The following is a 20637-nucleotide window of genomic DNA, read 5'->3' as shown; positions in this document are numbered from 1 at the left end:
ATTAGAGAACATCACAAGGGTTAGACAGAGTCCCAGTAGTCTTCAGAGTGACAGCATCTTAAGACAGTTTGCCCTCTTTTACATCAAATTGGTTTGTAATGAATCTAAATTTTGAAACAGACCAGACAAAATCAAACTGGAACAAATTTTTGAAGAGGTCGCTCATCCTTCACACCTACCATTAGACTATAGTGAGGGCGCTTTTTTTCCTAATCTATTTTGGCTAGTTTTTGCTAAACCATATATCCCATCAATCTTACAACATCTACATCAATAGATTTGTAGAAGCATAAAGTAGATATATAAAGTTTACAATGTGGATTCTTTTGTTTATTACAAAGGCACGAACATCACTAGTTTATATATATAGACATACTTATATCCACATGTTCATGGGTATTTTGTATTTCTAATTCCATAAAGATTGTCAATAGGCTTTGATAAGAAAAAAAATGCTCCTTTCAATATATAAAAAGGGAATGTGAATGTGGGCGTACTTTTGATCATTTATTGTTCAATGGCATGGTATATGAACATATAGAATAGCTTGACATTCCAGTCTTGAGTAGAATATTTATCATGATGTGAAGGAACTTTTACCTCCAGCAGTGTTATGTACATTCTTCTATTGTCAATGACTTAGAGGATAAAAGGGCTGATTACACCTTAGTTCTCTCTGTAATTGGAATGCTAGGTTTGCATTTGAATACGCCTTGTGCTTCTATTCACGTAGAAACACTCATGTTACTCTCTGAAGACAACAGCATAGGGAAATGGTGAGAGTCTTAATTCTTACTGAAACTGGATTGGAGATGTTGAGTGAATGGTGTCAATAGATTCTTTTATTTAGTTGCTTTTCTTCCAAGACCTTTTCTCTCCCATGTAAGCCATAAGAGGTGACAGATGTTTGAAATGACAGAACAGTATGATCTTATTGAAATCAAACATTCAAATGTCTTAGCTTATTCCTGTACCAGACAATATAGCCAAACATAAAAGTAGCCATTTTTCCATGTTGGCATACTGTAGATCAGACCAGTTTATTTCTCGACCTGGCTACATCCAGATAGGAAAACTAGCCTCAATTCATGTATGTTTTTTACTACTTTTGCTACTAAGGTGGCGTCATATACAGAAAGGAGTCAATGAATAGTACATAGGAATTTTGATACTTTCCCAAGTTATTTTTGTGGGAATGATTGTATCCTTGTCTTGTGCTTTCCTCAGTCATAAGTGAATGCTGTGATAGTAGTGTTTATTACTAGAGATGTGCAAACAGTGAAATATTCGAGATATTTGTTTCGAGTAGAGCCTCAATATTCGACTACTCGATTGAATATCGAATCTATGGGAAAAAAAATGCTTGTTCCAGGGTAAACCACTATTTGACTAAAGGAGAGTCACCAAATCCACGAGTAGCAGGAGGAGAGTGTTTAGGAGGAGCGCTGTGCAGTTAAAGTGCACGGACTCCATTATAGTCTGTGGGGTCCGTGCGCTTTAACTGCACAGCGCTTGCAGTTGCGCTGATAAAAAGTAAGCTCCCTCGTAACCGTAAGCTGCCAGCTCTCCCGACTAGCAAAGACGAGCCTGCGACAAATCAACGCTGATTCTGCAGCAAGCTCGTCCTTGCTAGTCGGGAGAGCTGGCAGCTTGCTGTTACAAGGGAGTTGACTTTTTTGTCATAGGAATGCATTGACCAGCGTTGATTGGCTAGTGTACAGCATTCGACCAATCAACGCTGGTTCTGCCGGAGGCTCGTCTGTGAGGAGGCGGAGTCTAAGATCACAGCAGTCTCCATTGTAGTCTGATCTTAGACTCCGCCTCCTCACAGACGAGCCTCCGGCAGAACCAGCGTTAATTGGTCGAATGCTGTACACTAGCCAATCAACACTGGGCAATGCATTCCTATGACAAAAAAGTCAGCTCCCTCGTAACAGCAAGCTGCCAGCTCTCCCGACTAGCAAGGACGAGCTTTCTGCAGAACCAGTGTTGATTGCCGAATGCTATACACTGTATAGCATTTGGCCAATCAACGCTGGTTCTGAATTGAATGCAATTGAACTGAATTGAACTGCAAATAGCTAGTAGTATTCAATCAAGTACGAATATTTTGAATACCATAGCATTCGATCGAATACCTACTCGATCGAATAATACTCACTCATCTCTATTTATTACTAAAGACCAACAATAAAATTAACATAATAATAAGCGATACTGTCAGGGTACCTTTTCTGCCGTGTGGCTTTTTAAAAAAATGAATGGAAGGCGTTTTTATAGGCGGATTTTTTGGCGGATTACACCTGCAAAAAATTCTGTGTGAACATACCCTCAATGTGACCCATTGTCTTTGATGAGAACTGTTTCGGTATTATTAAAGATGTGCTCACATGGACATTTGGAATTTAGAATTCACATCTGTCACCACCACCTTTATTCTCTTACTTTTAGGTTCAACAAAGTTGTGTCCGCCATCAAAGGTTAAAAACATCAAATAATTATCATGGTAAAAATGGAGGTGGTTCAAGGTATTGTAAAATGCAAGTGAAAGGATTTGTCTGACAGTCCAATCTGGCTTTGTTTACTATGTGTATACGCTACAATGAAGAAAAGTTACCTTTGAATACTTACATCAATTATAAACTTAACAGATTGTATTGTAGAGCAGATTCCAATGGTACATTACTTATTGTGATTCCTTGCTCCAGTGCTCCAATTCAGCCTTTTGTCAATATGCAAATGTTTTCCTTAGTTTTCCCGGGCACTTGAATCCGAGGAAACATCCCAAGTAGCACTTAGAGGCTTATTTGAATATTTAAGTAAAGCTGAATTTCTCACAATTGGAGCATTAGCTCACAATGACTAAGGTGCAAGATGCCCCACAGTACAGTGTGCTTAGTTTATAGCTGGTGTTTGTTCTGACAGAGTAGCTTTAAGGAAAGGTTTATGGCTAAGTGTTCATTGCAAGAGTAGTTGAAGATCTGTGATGCTGTTTGACCCTTAGATGTCAGGGGCCAGAGGTTGGTGAGTAGAATTGGCCATGTTTGTCCTTGTCAGTCTATAAAAATGTAGGATCATTGAGTTATGAATGCTATAAATCCATATGTATAAGTTTTATTGGTATTTAGTAAACCAGTATGCTGGTAACTACATGGACACACAGTAGAGGTCCCTTAATAGGAGCTGATAGTGGGTGGGTCTCGTTGCTTAAAACTACCATGATCGGCTTTTAACTGCACGGGGAAATTTTTCCTGCTCCACCACTGTAAGTTAAATGAAGCATGGCAGGTCTACCATTAAAATGCATAGGCTATTATTGATTTATTTCTGAGGCTTTTAATCTCCTGGGGAGGAAAAGCTATGCTGTTCCCACATCTCTACTAATACATAGTAGTCTACAGATTGGACCGTGGACCTATTAGCCAAAAACGTCCTAATTGAGCTTGTAGAGATATAGCCACCCCCAACCATGTACTGACAACCATTTCCATATTTACTTATTAAGCAAGTAATATTTTATTCTATGAACAAATATTGATAGAATAAACAGGCGATAACTAATTAGGTAAGCAATGCAACACTAGAAAGTCAGTCCGACATACATTACTGTGACCCAACCTTGTATTGAACGCACTGAAAAATGTTTTAATGAATATCATACAGAGAATGATTTCATCACACTAACCTTTCATAATGCTCTCCAGGTTTCTTTCTGAAAAATGTCCTTTCAACCATCAAATAGCTTCCCATCAAAGAAAATCATTTCAAAACCTTTTGAAACCACTTTCTCTTCAAGCCTAAACTTAGAATACAGATGTAATATTTATACTCTCAAAAAGGGATAGGAACGCAGGAAAATATCAGTCTTTGGTCTCGGAAAGCCAGGTTTCTGTAAACATTATGACATTTCCACAGGTTGTTAATGCTCCGGCCATGGAAACGCATTTGTCCAAGGAGTTATCAGTTTCTTTGAACCATGAACTTTTACCCCCTGAGATGACTTTTATAGGGGACATTATAAAAGGGTTAAGTAAGTAGTAAGTTGTGTTTAACAACCTGCAGTTTCACTTTACAAAATATACAGGCAGACCAGATTATTTTTGGATTTCCTCTTACCTCTTTTTTGGCTGGGTAATTTGGATGGCTCATGTTAAAAAGCAATAATGATGTTTGAATTGGAAGGGTTGGCCTTACGGTTCTCGGTCTTCATACAGAGCTGTTTGTTTGTGTGTGGTTCACCGCACTACATGGATAATGCTATCAAATCTGGGCTTTATTATAACTTTATAACGGCAGCGTTGCAGCACTTTTCTTGTTGTATGTTCAGCCTGGGATTCATTTTCCTGCCAATAGCATCTCTAATGGAAATTAAATGAATGCTTTTTGTGCTTTTTTAAAGGATAGCTCCACTTTTCAACAAATTGTCATGCACAGTTAGTGGTAACCTCAAGTGACTACAGATTCCCTGGATGGATGTAGGAACTAGAATAACAATATCACTATGGGGGAAAATCTAATTTGTAGTGCTTCTTCTGTTTTATTTTGTATTAGCATATACAAATTTGGAAAATGTACATTTATAATATTTGTTACGAATGGCATCAATGGATAACTCATTGTATTCACATTCAGGAAAATGGCAAATTAAAAAAAAAGTTTGGAGATGCAACTGAGAGTTATCACCCCAGCCTTGGGTAGCATTGTGAAATCACTTTGTGGTCCAAGCTTATGCTGTCATTTCTACCACAAAATGCAGAACAAAAATCAATTGCACCATAATACACAAATTGCTGGTTCGCTCTATTGTACATATTGATCCAATTACAAGGATACCAAATATGTGAATGCTATTTCCTGTGTTGTAAAATCTCTATTTAAACATATGCCCATTGTAATAATGTTTGCATCATTTTGAAAAAATAATGAAATAAAAATAAAAAATTCCCACTTTTAATTAGTGCACCGAGCGGATCAATGTAGCAATTGGTACAGTCCATTGTGGGAGTCTCCGATTAGGGGGACTGCCTCAAATGGTTTGTCGAAATTGGAATCCAGCAGCAGTTGTCTCATCAATCCCAGCTAGGGAAGTAAGATTGACCAAAAGTGTGACCGGTTAAGCGTCCCTCAATTGAAGAAGGTTTGCCCAAAAAGAACACTGCGCTATAGACAACTAATGAAAATTCTGGTTCTTTATTGAAGACACATAACAACACGTGAGAGCACCGAATCCTAGCCACTAGTTGTGGTCTAGTGGCTAGGATTTTGCGCTCTCATGTGTTGTTACGTGTCTGGAATAAAGAACCCGATTTTTCATTAGTCAGCTCTAGCGCAGTGTTCTTTTTGGGCAAACCTTCTACAATCGAGGGACGCCTAGCCGGTCACACTGTTTGTTAAAATTGAAGGTTAGTCTGAGAAAATCCTCTCATAGACAACAGTTAACCCTATATTCTAATTACCAAATAAAAATTCCCACTTTTAATTTTCATCTTTTTCCTTTACTGACAACGTACCATTATATACAAATATATCTGTGGATACCAGTAAATGATGTCTGTTTAGAAGAATAAAATTGAATGTTAGTCTGAGAAAATGCTCTCATAGACAACAGTTATGCCTATATTCTTGCCTCTGATGCAGTAGGTTATGGGTTTGAATCCATGTAGAGACAACTTATAAGAATAGTCTCTGAATTACTTTCTTATCTAGTCCTCTCCTAAAAGTAGGAGCATAAGAGCACAATCTTCACAGATGAACAATAGTCTATTACTTGGAACCGATTTCTTCACTCACAAATAGTTTATCAGTACAATGATCATTGTCTTTGGATCTTCCAAAACATGCATTTCTCTGCATCTTTCTGTGTATTTCCGAACATCTGTTTTTGACAGAAAAATCTGTTTCTTGTTTAGCAGAGACAATCCTGAGGATTTCAAAACTTTTGTATGTTTGTACTCATTAATTGAAATGTCCTGTGATCTTTTCGACTTGTGTTCTAAACTGACAGTTTATTCTTCCGTCTCCACTTTATAACTTAACCTCATTGGCCATAGTCAAACATACAAAGTGTGGGTTAGTTAGGCTAATTTGTTGTAGTCATGGACCACCCAATGAGCTGCGATACTTCCTGCTTGGAAGCAATCATGTTGAGAGCAGGCAGGAACCTGAAGGATAATTAGGTAATAGCATTTAGTGCATACATTCAGCCGATATTATTCAGTGTCTTTACTACCATGAATACAGCTCAGGCAATCACATTCAGAGAAAAGGAAGGGAGGTCATTCTCAAATAAGAAACAGAAGAGCCAAGCTTGAAGACCCTTAAATGGAGATCACCAGGCTTGCATATTCTTTAAGACCTTTCTCAGAATACAATGACTTTGTTGCTGTTTTTATCATATTATTTCCATTACACATGCAACATATTAAATATTTTGTAGCAACAGAATTACTTTTATGATTTGAGTATTCTACATTTCAGTAGCTGCCTACGTTTTCATTTGTTCCAGATATATTTTAATGGAATGACGCTATACCACACATTTCCATTGTACCTCGCACCCATTAAACTCTCACATCACATTACATAATATTTAGTTTCTCTGGTTTGTCTAATGCTTACACAGTATTGTATTACCATTTATTTTACTTAACATGCAGGTCAGAGCCTTTTTTTAAAATAAGCTAAAAGTCATTGTTTCCTGGTTGTATGCTGTTACTGCTCAGATGTGAGTGACAGAACTGCATGCATTACAGTAAAGCATATTCATTTTCATCTAGTATCCGTTTATTGCCTTGAGCACTGTAAATCTGTCAGCTCTTCACAATACTTTCACCTCTTTCTTCATTTGCTCCAGCTCCTAGTTTGACAACATTCCCCCTAGGCAGAATCCTAATCTGCTTCCAATTAGTTGCAAAATGTGACTGAAATTTCCACATTCTGACTGTAGTGTGCACACATCTAGCAAGGAATAATAATACTGTGGATTTTTGGTTTTCCTTTTTTTTATCAGATTTATTTTCCATACAAAACAATAGTTTTGATGTTATTTCTACGCTACTAATCCCTGATGTTGCATCAGCTCTCACACACGGACAAGAATTACAATGATTTTGTCTTGATCTATCCGATCCCTAACTTAATTAAAGTGTATCATTCATGCATAATTCAAGAACATATCATTGCACGGATCTAACGTAGTCTTACACAAGCAGGAATTATATTGTCCAATTGGCCTGGAATGGGCAGACCGTCATAAGGCACCTAATCTCTTAAGTGCTTCAATGACTAGTAGTTGTTGGTATCAAATCATTAATGGAAGATTTTTCTAGTTATGTCACATTAGAGATCATTTTATTCACAATTTAAAATATCACACACTAGTACTAGTTTAGTATAAGGCTATGTATGCTTATATGTTTTATTACTAGCATGACCAATGACAATGACAAACATTTTTGATGCACTTCATCTCACTAAAGGGAGTCAAAGTACAGGGAGGTTTGTCGAGTAGAGGAATCTGTGGCTATCAAAGACACTCATCTCCAAAACCACAAGGATCTGTTGTTTTATGGGTAGCCTATCAGTATATTTTTGGCATGTGGGAGGAAATCAGAGTACCCAGTGGAAATGTACAGGAACATAGGTAGGACATATAAACTCCAAGCAGATGTTGCCCTTGGTCGGATTAGGGGGCATTCACATTACAGTTGGTGACCGTCAGCAGTGTCCATAGCTATTGTCCGTTACATGATTTCAGCAACGGACACTAGAAATCCGTTAAAATTTCCATTCATTTCAATGGGATTTTATCTTGTCTCCGTTAGTGTCTATTTATGGACAATCCGTCAGAAGTTTGTTTTTTTCCTGCAGACAAAAAATCCTACATGCAGGACTTTTGTGTCCATTAGAAAAAACAGACGGCAAGTGCCATTTATTTTTTTTAACATTGAAGTCTATGGGCAACAGGCTTAGAACGGACGGTAATTAATAGCCATCAGTTACTGTCGATTATTTTGTGTCCGTTTTTTCTGCATATGCTCAGAAAGCAGGAAAAAAAATGGACAGCATAATAAAATGGACACTAACTAACTGTAACTGATGCTAACTGACACTAACTAATGCTAGTGTGTCCGTTTTTTAATTGATCCATTAAATGGATCAGTTTAAAAAATTGATACATTAATATCAGTTAGTGTCCATTAATGTCTGTTATGATAGGTGTCCATTTGTTTTTCTTTTAATGGACACCTTCATAACAGAATTCAACGGTAGCGTGAACCCTGCCTTAGAACCCAGAACCCCAGTGCTGAAGGCTATATTTCCTAATTTATAAAAAAATAAATAAATAAAAGAAGGGGTTTTCATTGGCCAGCAAAATGTTACATGTATTAATGTCAAGAGCTTTGATATTTATTATCTCTTGTGGACAGTTTCTAATGTAACCTTTACGATACAAGTAATATACTGAACTGAAGAAAAATACTCAACGTTTTAACTGACTGATGTAGAGGATGAACAGAGAGAGAGCTCATGATAAAATGATGGTCTTGCTGGTTAATAATGTAATAGTGTTGACAAAGTCCACTAAATGTTAACACTGTTCTCCCACTTTTACCATAACAATATAAAACTTTCAGCTTTCGACCATTAGTATGCTAACAGCAGAAAATGATTTGTTTCTTGCAACAAAAGCCAAGACAAAGCTACAGCAATTTGTTATTCCCTTGCCAAAAGAGTGCACTGAAGCTTGCAATGTTGGAGGCTTCTTGATGTCCTTCACCACATTCATGAGGGTTGCTACTAAAAGCCTTTATACCATCCCCCACACAACTGTCTTCTTGAATAAAGTTATTTATGTCAACCTTCATGTATCAGTATACTATCAACTGGAAGGATATAGCATAAAAATATAAAAAATACTAGAATATACCATAAAAAACACTTCAACACCATATCATTAACGCCTTTGATTCTTGTCTCGCTATCTACTTACTTACATCTTGTTGTCTGATAAACCTTGAATGTTTACTTTTACCATCTAGAGACTGTTTGCACTGACTGTGACAAGAAGTGTAAATCACTGCTGTGTTATCCTCAAGTTTCCCAAACAAGAGTGTTGTCCTCCTAAACAAATAAAGTCTGTAGATAGCAGGGGTTATCAGTGTTAATGTGCAAGTGTTGTTCTCTTGCTTAAGGATATACTATAATATCAAGCTGAGTAGTTAATGTTACCAGTAGTGGAAGCGTAAAAGAAGACTGCGAGAAAGGGGGCTAAGTCTGTAAAATGCATTAATATCCCGCTAAACAATAAAAATATAACAAAACATAGACAAAACATGAAAGTCTATGAATATGAATAGGGTTCCAAATTATCTAGGTTCACCTTGTCTAATCTAATATGTAATAAGTGACATAATCTTATCATATCTAAAGTGGGTTTTCAGTGATAAATGGAAAATCCAAGAGGGGCCAAGGGTGAAACTTGCCTACCTTCCTACGTTCACTTAGCACATCCTATTTTCTATGGTGCCAGGATCGGCTAGGCCCATTGTAAGGACACTCAGGTGACCACTGTGCCTCAAAGGTCACAAGTTGAGTACCAGTGACGTATCTGCAATGATATCACCAGAAGCCTACATGCAATGGTGCAATTAGTGTCCACAATTAAGGTTAATTACTGTCCACAGCAGTCTCCTGAGCCTCTTCACATCTGTGATGGCCAGTTTTGTCACCAGAAAGAATGGAGTATTCACTGACCAAGCAAAGGACTTTGGGTGGCTTTCCCCCCAAAATCAGTATGTCATTTAGAGTGTGGGAGGAAACCCTTGCAAATATGGGGAAAACATACAAACTACTTGCAGATGTTGTCCTTGGCAAGATTCGAATCCAGGACTCAAGCACTGCAAGGCTACAGTGCTAACCACTGAGCCGCCTTTCTTTATTATTGTATCTCACCCTTTTTCTGAAAAGGCAATCATGTAGGATTTCTACATGTCAAACCCTATATTCTTATTGGCAATAACCTGCTAGTCAGTTCAGCCCCAATATTAGTTGGTCGGCCAGCCCCACTGAAATCATAGAGATCATTTGACATTCTTCTAATATGTATGACTACCTCAATGTTTGTCTCATCTTTAGGCAATAGAGTGATTTAAACTCATTAAAGAAGTTATCTAAGAGTTAATATTTTTCCCAAAACAACCCCCACCATATTGCCCATACCTATTTTTGCAACTAAGCCCTATTCAAAGTCCATGACCATCACTGGAGTTGCTTTCAGGTTACCGAGCCACTCATTTACATAGCAGGCCCCTTATATACAGAGGAAGTTGTGGACTGATGGAAATAACATGAGTTCATAATAATAGCTGGCTTTTGTAAGTGACTTGACAGGTCAGTGTGTGACATATGTGGATAATGTGACAACTGCTCAGGGTAAATAGACCTCTTTACACAGTTAGAAATGGAACTAGTGAGCCTCATTATTTCTCGCTTCCATGTTCAGGACATGTCTTTCTGGTAACCGCAATATTGCGCATTTGTTTATTCCTCCTTTCTTTTGCATAGTAAAATGAGTGTCATTCAAAGTGATTCGGCTTCCTCTCTGACATTTCCTTACTTCTAAGGTGTCGTTGCTTACTGCCTGGGAACAATAGCAGAAACATGTTTAATGGTTCAAGTAGATTGTCTGTTTTGCTATTTACAATAATTGACAGAATAACTCTCGGCACTTCAACGCTGCAAAGTACATTTTTTTCTTAGCGTTATTAATTCTGCAGGCAAAAGCCCCGGTGCTTCTGAGAAGCATTAAATGCTTTTGTTGACGGCTTACAGTTTTATAAACTCCAAATGAGCTTATTGCCTTTTAACCATCATGAGTACTAAATAATAGAAAACCTATGAGCCTTCGGATTGGAGAGCCGCCAACTACCTCCAAGAAGAGGCGGAAAAAAAATGGGAAATGAATAGTTTAATTGTAGAGCAAATCATTTGTTTACAGATTAAGACCTAGTTGGTAGCCAACTGCTATGGACAAAGAAGTAAGAAGAAGTGGCGAGGTCCAGGAAATGAATGTCTGGCTAGAGAGTTTGTCACTGTTGTGGTACTGCTCCTTCTTTGAACAAGGGAGGTAGGGTAATGAATTGTGAGGACACTACTTCTAAGCCTTCTGTGTCTCCTAAAATAACAAAGGGGTTGAGGGCAGGGAAATGTGTTGGTTTGTTTATGCTGTCTGACTGGAACCAGATAAGCCTGGATACTCCCAGCCATTGCACTTTAGTTATTGGCAGGGTGGCTTGCCTCTTTTGTTTAACTGTCTGAATTGAATTAAAACAAAAAAGTGAGAAAAAGGAATGCTTGTGAATGTGAGCAAACACAATAGTCTCTCTGACTATGGCAGTCTTGTCTGTTCCCAAAGGCGTAGGCAAAGAGAACTGAGCAAAGGGGTGATTTTCAGCTTTGGCTAGATGTTAAAACAACGAAAACATTTTTTTTGACAAAAATGTCTTTAAAATTACATGATATGTAATATTTGTGATTTCAAGTTGTTTCTCTTGTAAGGTACAGTTTCACCCATTGGGTGCTTTGTGTAGTACAGAAACAAATGCCTAGAAGTTGAAAATGAATATTAAAGGGATTCTATTATTAAGATACACGTAGGAATGGCCTTAAGAAAGTCTAATCTTCTTTTACCTTTATTATTCTGATCTGTGCCGCCGTTCTTTCTTCCTTATGTAAATAAGTGTTCTCGCAGCACTGGGGGCGTTCTCCTGCACTAAAACAGCACTGGGAAGTCCCCTGTACTGTCTGAAAACTCTCCAGTGATGGCCTCTGTCTTCTTCTCTGCCTTCTCCTGCATGTCTGACTTTGTGTCCGGTTAAAAAAAAAAATGGTTTCGCCATGGAGAGGCACAAGATGCTCACAGGCGGTCACTTTGCAAACCCCCTCAAGTGACTGGGTTCGAAAACTGACTGCCGGGGTCCGTCTCCTGTCCAGTTTCTCGGACAGAAGATGGAAACCTACCGGATTGCCTAAAACGGAGACCGGGTGCTGGTGTGAACCCGCCCTTATATTAGGACATTAACCAGGAGAGCAAAGTAACTTCAAGGTTTCTTTATAGCAGTGAGATAATACATAAATATTACATCAATAAACCAATCTATTACATCAATATTAATAGCATTTATTATGGGGATTCTACTTATAGAGTAAAACACCAAAAATGTCAAATTATAGCTAATGCCTGAGATTTAAAAGTTGTCCAATACATATACAATGAATGACAGATAAATCCTTCCATTTCAACAAGACGGACTTATCATTTAAAGTGTGTGTATCCAAACTTCCCAAAAGGGTTGGACATGTGGAATTTTAACTCTTTACTTTCACTTACCGAATCACCTCCAGCTTTGGTCTAAGGAAGTGTGCATGTGTATATGGGAGGGGAAGAAGGAAGGTCAAAATTTGTACAGTTACTATATGGCTGAGATCTTTTTTGGGGGTTCGTCTGTTTTTGTTTTTTTATCATCTTTTTTTTTTTTTTTTTTACCCAACACCAACAGGAGATAAATAAAGGAGAAGTCTTATCTTTTATTTTTCCATTCAATGTTTTTAATCTGATCTATATGAGTTTTGTTAGTGCTCCCCCAGACTCTTCAACTCCAAATACTGGTCATTGTTTCTTCTAGTTGGGTGCCTTGTTTCAGCGATTGGAATACGATAGCTTCAGCTCACAATATTCTTTAGGATGCAAGCTTGTAAAACAGAGTATTGGAGGCTAATTTCCAACATCTCAAGGGCTTTTGGCTGTGGTCCATAATTGATGTCTTCACGTAGCTGTTGTCTGACTACTCATAATTAGACAGCAATGTTATCCTGCAGCTAAATCTGTGCTGCTTATAAATCATACTTGAAATACAGTAGCAATGTGAATTCCGAGTTATTGTTTCCTAACTTTTCTCTGCATGTTCTTATTTCTTGCCTTAAAATTTGTATATCTTAAGAAAAAAAGCATAAGCCAGAGGCATTTCATGATTCTGTCATTGTGAATCAGCCACATTTTTATCATCTTCTGGAGACCAATCCGATTTGTTATACCTTTTCTCCTTGCAGCTTGTGTGATAAAACAATTAGCATATCCCTTGACAAATATGTGGCTTAGGAACAGTTTGTTCCACATGCCTTTTGAAACTATAATTCCGTCAATGACTTGTAATGTTTCTGCCATTTAATTACCTGATCTTTCATGTGTCATATATATTGGTTCTGCAATAAAACCTTAATTGTTTTTCTGTTTTACCATATAAAAGCAATGTTTCCCGTCCTCTGCAATGCAGCATATTAACCACATCTCTACTCATCAGCAGTCTCTTTCAGGATAGGTTTAATTTAATATGGTGTGATAGAAAGAGGAGTAGTTAAACAGTACAAAGACTTTCACAAATATATATATAGATAAATAAATATAAATGAAAAATAAATATATATGAATAAATGCACGGCCGCAAACTAGCGCGGCGCATACGCTCCCCGCTCCCATTGAAATGAATGGGAGCGTGTACGACACGCAAAGGGTCACGCGGCGTACACGTGCCAAATCTCGCGGGACGTTACGCCGTGTGAATGCTCCCTTAGTGTGGTTAGGGAAATCTGTGGGTCTCCTTGGTTTATGGGCCAGATGGAAGCTGCAATCTCAATACTGATACCAGTACTTATGGGCCCCCTAAGGCTCCTGGGCCCTGGTGCAACTGCACCCTCTGTACCGACCCAAGTTACACCTAAGTATATATATTTTTGGACAACAGTCACAATAGATTCCTTGTCCAGTTAAGGCACACTTGACAAATGCAGAGTATGTTTTTCTCCAAATCATAATAACAATGGTTCCTGCCAAATGCTAATGTTAACAAGTAAGCAAAATAAAAAAATACAGGTACTAATAATAATCCTAGCCCAAAATATAGAGTGCTGTATATAAAAGTGAATGGCTGAGAATACATAAGCCGTGTACGAAATGGTGAATGATTCAGCCAAGCATCACTTTATACATTTTGTGGTTCACTAATGTTTTTCATGCTTGTATTACACCCACATTTTTCTGAACTGAGTTTAGATCACTATCGGATTCGATGAGTCTTTATAGTTAAGGATTATACTAGCAATTTGACTTCAATGGTTCTTTATGGTGGAGATGATTCACCGAGATAGCAAACATTCCACATCTCATACATATGGATAGACGGTGTAAAGAAAATAAGGAAATTCCATCCTCCGTTCATTAAGTAGCGTATCCTATAAGGATATAACAATAAAGCTCATTTCCTACTACTGAACGTCTGCTTTTCTCAGCTCTATCCGGATACTTTTATATAGTATAAGCGAAGCTAAATTACATCCTTAATTTCTATTTTAGAGAAAATCTTTTCTCTTTTCAAAGCAAGTTACAGTATTTGCAAGTCCAGAAACAATTCAGTAAACACCTAGATGTATATGCAGCTTGTATGTCGACAATTGTCTGATTAATATCTCCTGCTAGGCTGCTACTTTACAGCAAGCATGAACACCTGGCAGACATCAAGTAAAAATAACACTGCAAGACTGGAAAGAGCCTTTTTCTTACTTTGCTTGATTTGTCACATTGCCACTAGCAGCTGTTAGCCCAGTGTATATTTGCCAGTGTACATAATTGCCTTCCTTTGCCTATCCTCCCAGCATTGTTGCAGCTGGATAGATTTATAAAAAGAAAAAAGGAAAAAGTCAATATATTATGAACCTAGCAGGTCACATAATGGACTTCCATTCTCTTCATTAGCTGCAGTTATGATTCATCTTGTCTATATCAATTGATATCCTTTTTTGTAGATATATTATGAATGTATATAACAGAACATCACAAAAAAAAATCTGCTATTTTATTCAAGCTAAACCACCTGGCGTAGTGAGATGTATGGTGTCTTACAGTCTTGCAGAAAATAGCATCATTTTATACAAGAGGCTGGTACAAAAAATTATATATATATATTTCCTGACGTATACCCAAAGTGGTGAATGCCGTGAATGTGAATGCCGTTAAACTTGGAGATATCTCATGTTTGGTGCCATCTCTTAAAGGGATTTTATCATTAGAATCCCTTTTATTAACTAAGTACACATCAGAATAGCCTTAAGAAAGGCTATTCTTCTCTTACCTTTATTATTCTGATCCGCACCGCCTTTGCTGAGAAATATCATCTTTATTCCTTATGTAGCACTGTACTGTCTGAAAACTCTCCAGCGATGCATCCATCTTCTTCTCTGCCTCCACCTCTTCTTCCATTTCACCGTCGCATCTTCATCCAAAGCACCGACTGTGAATATCCGTCAGCCATTTTCCCGTGGCCAAATGGGAGAGGCCACAGAAAAATTGTCTACGGACATGCGCAGTCGGCGCTTTTGGATGAAGATGCGGCGGCAATGAAGAAGATGTGGAGGCGAAGAAGATGGAGGCCTTGCTGGAGAGTTTTCAGAAAGTACAGGGGACACCCCCAGTGCTGTCTGAAAACTCATTTACATATTGAAGAAAGAAGACATTTCTAAGGAACGGATCAGAAATTAAAGGTAAGAGAATGATAGCCTTTCTTAACGCTATTCCGACATGTACTTAGTTAAAAAAGGGATTCTAATGATATAATCCCTTTAAGTTAGTATTATATGTATTTGTATATGTTCTGGGCAAATTTATCAGAAGCTTTATATCATTAATAGTGTAGAATTGTCGCATATGACGGCATATACTGTATTTGTTCTATAATTGGTTGCGGTTTATTGGGAGCTGCAGCATATACATTATATTTTATACAATTTATTTTGTCACCATAAACCGGTCCATTGTATAAGAGCAAGTTAACTTTTCTATTGGCCAAATTATCCAAACCTCTATGTGCGTCTGAAAGTGAGTGACATCCATCTTTTTAGGATTGTGGGAGGGTTTTCATAATGACACATCGCCCAGATAAGAGCATCCAATTTCTTCATTAGCATATTGCACTTATTCCATTTGCTCTATTGGAGCTGTTATCTGGAAAGTTTTCTGGTAAGAGGGATTACAGCCCTCCCTGTCAGTCTGACACTTTCAACAGCAGGTTTTCCTGCCCTAGTTCTCAGTAACTGCTCATTAAATTATTCTCTACAGGGAATGCTACTTCTCTGCACCTTTTTTTCTGTGCTATCAAAGCGAAGCCAAGGTCAAAATGGATAGCATCCATATTTTCCAACAAAAAGTGGCAAATTAGAGCTATAGCCAACACAGCAACACAGTCAATGGCTTTATCGAGACAGTAAATTCACTATGCAATTAAATTCACCAATAGGAATGAAGTGAAGAGACTGAAATAGTGCTGAATAGTTGCAGTTATTATGATGATACTTACTATTATTATATTATATTATTATTATTTTCTGTTTACCAGGTTGATCCCCTGTTTACAGTGCCTGCCCCTCCACCACCACCGGTTTCTAACAACATCTCATCTCCAATCCTACCATCGTATTTTTCACCATCTTCAACTATTGCTGCACCTGTGGAGCAGCTTTTAGTAAGGACTCGGTCAGTTGGTGTAAACACATGTGAAGTTGGAGTAGTAACAGAACCAGAATGCCTTGGACCTTGTGAACCTGGCACCAGTGTGAATTTGGAAGGGATTGTCTGGCATGAAACTGAAGAAGGTAGGTCTGAACTAGTATAACGCCCATTAATGTTCTGCTTGAGAATGTCAATAGTGGTTGCAACATTTCTTTAATTCATTAGCTGTGACCTTGTATCTGTTTTTTGACATTTTAATGTACAGAATTGTGCAAAACTTTCAGCAAGGTGTGGAAAAAAAATGCTGCAGTGTAAGAATGCTTTCAATAACAGAAGTGTTGTTAGTTTAATGCTATAAGTATTTTGTTGTGGTTGGCCTTTGCTTTCAAGACAGCATCAATTCTTGTAGGTACTCTTAGGCCGGGGCTCCACATTGCAAATACGCAGAGTTTTGGACTCCATCCATACAGTGCAGAAAAATATCTGCAGCGGAAATGCTGCTATTTCTAAAACCGTTGCGTTTTTGTAAATTATATCTGCAGAAGTGCTGTTGTTTTCTGTGTAGGTATAATAGGGACAGAAAGTCTGCAGAGGAAAACTCTACAGACTTGCTGTGAAAAGTGCTGGGGAAAAAAACACCACGCGTTTCCACCGTAGTCTTTTCCGCATCACTTTTTGATTGAGGTATGCTCCGTGGGGCCTTAGCCTTATACACAGTTTATGAACATTGGTTATACATTTGGGGTCGTTGTCCTTCAGCAGAATAAATTTGTAGCCAATCAGATGCCTCCCTGGTGGATAAAGTTCTGCCTCTATTTCTCAGTACTGAGGACACCATTAATCCTGACCAAATTCTCAATTTCATTCTAAGGGGGTGTTCCCAATACTGTTGGTGTCCGCTCAGCAGTGTCCGTGGCTAGTGTGCATACACGATTTTAGCAACGGACACTAGCTGGTCCGTTTGCAATTTCCATTCATTTCAATAAGATTTTATCTTGTGTCCATTTGTGTCCGTTTACAAACATGTCCGTTTTTTCAAGCGGACAAAAATATCCTACATGCAGGACTTTTCTGTCCATTTGAAAAAACAACAGCAAAGATCCGTTAGTTTTTTTAACACTGAGCTCTATGGGCAACGGACATATAACGGACAGTAACTAATAGCTATCAGTTACTGACAGTTTGTGTCCATTATGATAGGTGTCCGTTTTTTTTTTTTTTTTTTTTAATGGACACCTTCTGAGTGGACACCAATGGTAGTGTGAACCCTACCTTACATTTTTCAGCATTTTAGCCACACATGCCTAGAATCTGCATAATACTGTACATGGATGTGATTTTTCTGGATATCAGATTGCTTATTTTTGTTAAAATGCTAACATTTGTGTTCATCTTTAAAGAGACTCTTCCTACCTTGTCCTGGCCTCTCCTGCCGAGGGCCAATTCAAATGATTTATGCACAGATAGTTTGCTGACTGTACTTTTTCAGACGTGATCTGAATTTTTATGGAATGAAGCAATCTTTGGAATATTGATTTTGGTCTCTGATTTAATATCTTTCTAGTGTTTAATTCACCAAGTGTTCAAGAAATGCCTGATTGTATATTCGGTCAGCAATAGCATGATGCCAGCGTGCATTTTTAGCATCTTGTGATATAGATAAGAGAGCTTACAAATTACAGTTTGCTTCCAAAATGTAATTCAGATATTAAAATGTGTTCCATTATGGCTGCTTGTAGTCCAATTTATTTTGCATCTTTAACTTTATTTATGTACATATACTGGATTTCTGGATGCAGCTTTGTTAAGACGTGATGTATGAGTATAAAATTAATATTCTGCTGTAAGATGATTTTTTTCGCAGGTGACAGATGGATGTTATCAAAATGCACCTGTCACCTATATACAGCAGAAACATACGTTTTATGGTTAGAAGCAATGTAGCGACATGTAGCAATCAATTAGCCGGAAACTAAAGGCTAATAAATATTGATGTGCTTCAGTCTTAATTCTTATAATTCTACTGTTAGGTAACTGCTTATCAGTGTTGGTTATCTCTACCTAATACACATAAGTCTAAAGTTGGACAATTCACTCTACCTAAGACACATAAGTCTAACATGGACAATTCGAAGAATCAACCATCATGTTGGATTTTAGATTTTAAGGACACGTTGATCCAGGGTTTTTATACTGACTTCCAGATTGGAGTTTGGAAGGAATTTTTTCCCCTGAAATGGGACAATTGGCCAGAGCCTCATGGGGATTTTTGTCTTCCTCTGGATCAACACTGTAGGGGACTGTAGGGTTATAGGTTGGACTTGATGGACCAATGTCTTCATCCAACCTCATCTACTATGTAACTATGTAACACTGAACAATGAACAATCAGTTTAGATGAATGCTGGTGGGTTGTCTAGAGAGAAGTGTCAGTGAATGTTTGCTACCAGTTTGAAGCATATAGACTAGAATGTGTATGGCTGAATTATGGAATGATCATTCATCAGATGTTCACGTGTTCAACTGCTTATTAGCTGCAACCTACTTCTGTCTAATTTGTATGGCTACTTTAAGTGGTTCATGGCTTCACTCTGGGTGTCTATGAAGGGTATGGGCACATGGTCCCACGACTGCATGATTTTATTACCTCTGATTTATTATAGTTTTTGTAGGATGTTGTTTGGATTGATATAGATTGGAGTTTATCATAGTGTGGTAGACTGATTGAAAGCAGATACCAAGTGATGATGGAATCAATTTGCAGTTTTGAGATGGCTTTGGTATTCCACTTACTTGGCTGTTAGTACTGTGATATAGCCAATGATTTTCAACAAAACAGAACACAGATATCAAGGACAGTTACTATAACAATGAAGTAAGTGGAATGACAATAATTTATACAGCCATCCTCTATAGCACTGTAAGCCATTTTAGTTCTTTATAGTCCATGTATCGACCTTAGTAGACAAAATATTCATGACGTATTAGAATGTTGTTGAGTTGTATTTATCCATTCTTCTTCATTTTCCAAATTAATTAAAAAACGCGACAAGCGCAGCCCTGTTCTGTTCATTACTTTGATGTATCTTCACGACAGAGCGGTAATAATATAGGGGTCTGACCTTTCTGCTTCTTCTGTTGTCTCATGCTAGCTAAGCAGGATTGCGATAAGATGTTGTTTACCATAGTGAAGGAAGAGCAGGTTAGCTTTCGGAGGAGTTGTTCTGCTTGAATAAACTAAACTTCTGACCTTTGTTGAATTAAAAAGTGCTTGTTGTTTGCTGGACCATTTCTATTTACAGATGTGCCAGAAGCAAATACTCATTGTGCTTTGTAGTCTGCGATTTAATAATAGTGAAGCGTTGGAGGCGGCAGAAGAATTTCCCATGTTGCTGTAATTATAACATTTCACTTATCAGTGGGATAGAGACACTGTGATACTTGGAGCTTTTAATAAGGTAAAACAGGAGTTCTTAACCTATAGGTCAGCATGTAGATGCCAGGCTATAAATGGTATTGTCATATGATCTCTCTCTTTGATCCACCAACAGGTAAAACTACTCTGGTGTAGATATACTATTGCAGTTACGGCTAGACTCTGGTGTAAATGTTGGAGGTGTCTATCTGCTAAAATGTTTTTGACCAACTGTGGGTGTAACTTTGGAGAAAAGGGGACATGGCATGAATTCAACAAAATGTGTCGAAATTTTGTTAAAATTTTTGTGTGAAATTTTGGCTCAACGTAAACCAACTAATAAGTGGCATAGACTTAGAATAGGCAGTCTAAAGATGGATTTATTATCCAGCAGAAGCCACTGCGATAAATCTGCCACATTGTTTGATGGCCTATGTTTTTAGTTAATGGGAGCCTATGTGTCTCCATACAATTTGGATATGAAGAGACATTACGTAAGAGATTGGACTTAGAGCATGCAATAACTTAGCCAACACTAAAAGTATAAAAATATACCCAACCTCTTCATAAATGTTTATGGTTTATGGTCATATATATATATATATATATATATATATATATATATATATGGCACCAACATATTCCATAGTGCTGTACAGAGATT

The 20637-nt window shown here is 37.7% G+C and overlaps 1 protein-coding gene across 8 annotated transcripts in view; it reads left to right on the top strand.

The window, feature by feature from the left end:
• Positions 1-20637, top strand: part of ZNF608 (zinc finger protein 608) — a 74648-nt gene that overhangs the window by 10061 nt on the left and 43950 nt on the right. For all 8 annotated transcript variants that reach the window (XM_075272287.1, XM_075272290.1, XM_075272288.1 and 5 more), the window contains one exon: positions 16446-16701. In XM_075272287.1, the coding sequence (XP_075128388.1) occupies positions 16446-16701 (256 nt within the window). The remainder of the gene's footprint in view (positions 1-16445; positions 16702-20637) is intronic.

Source organism: Leptodactylus fuscus, chromosome 1, assembly GCF_031893055.1.
Source record: "Leptodactylus fuscus isolate aLepFus1 chromosome 1, aLepFus1.hap2, whole genome shotgun sequence".
In the NCBI taxonomy this organism is placed as follows: Eukaryota; Metazoa; Chordata; class Amphibia; order Anura; family Leptodactylidae; genus Leptodactylus; species Leptodactylus fuscus.
Note: the sequence above shows the minus strand (reverse complement) of the source record. Positions and strands in the feature narration are given on the sequence as shown.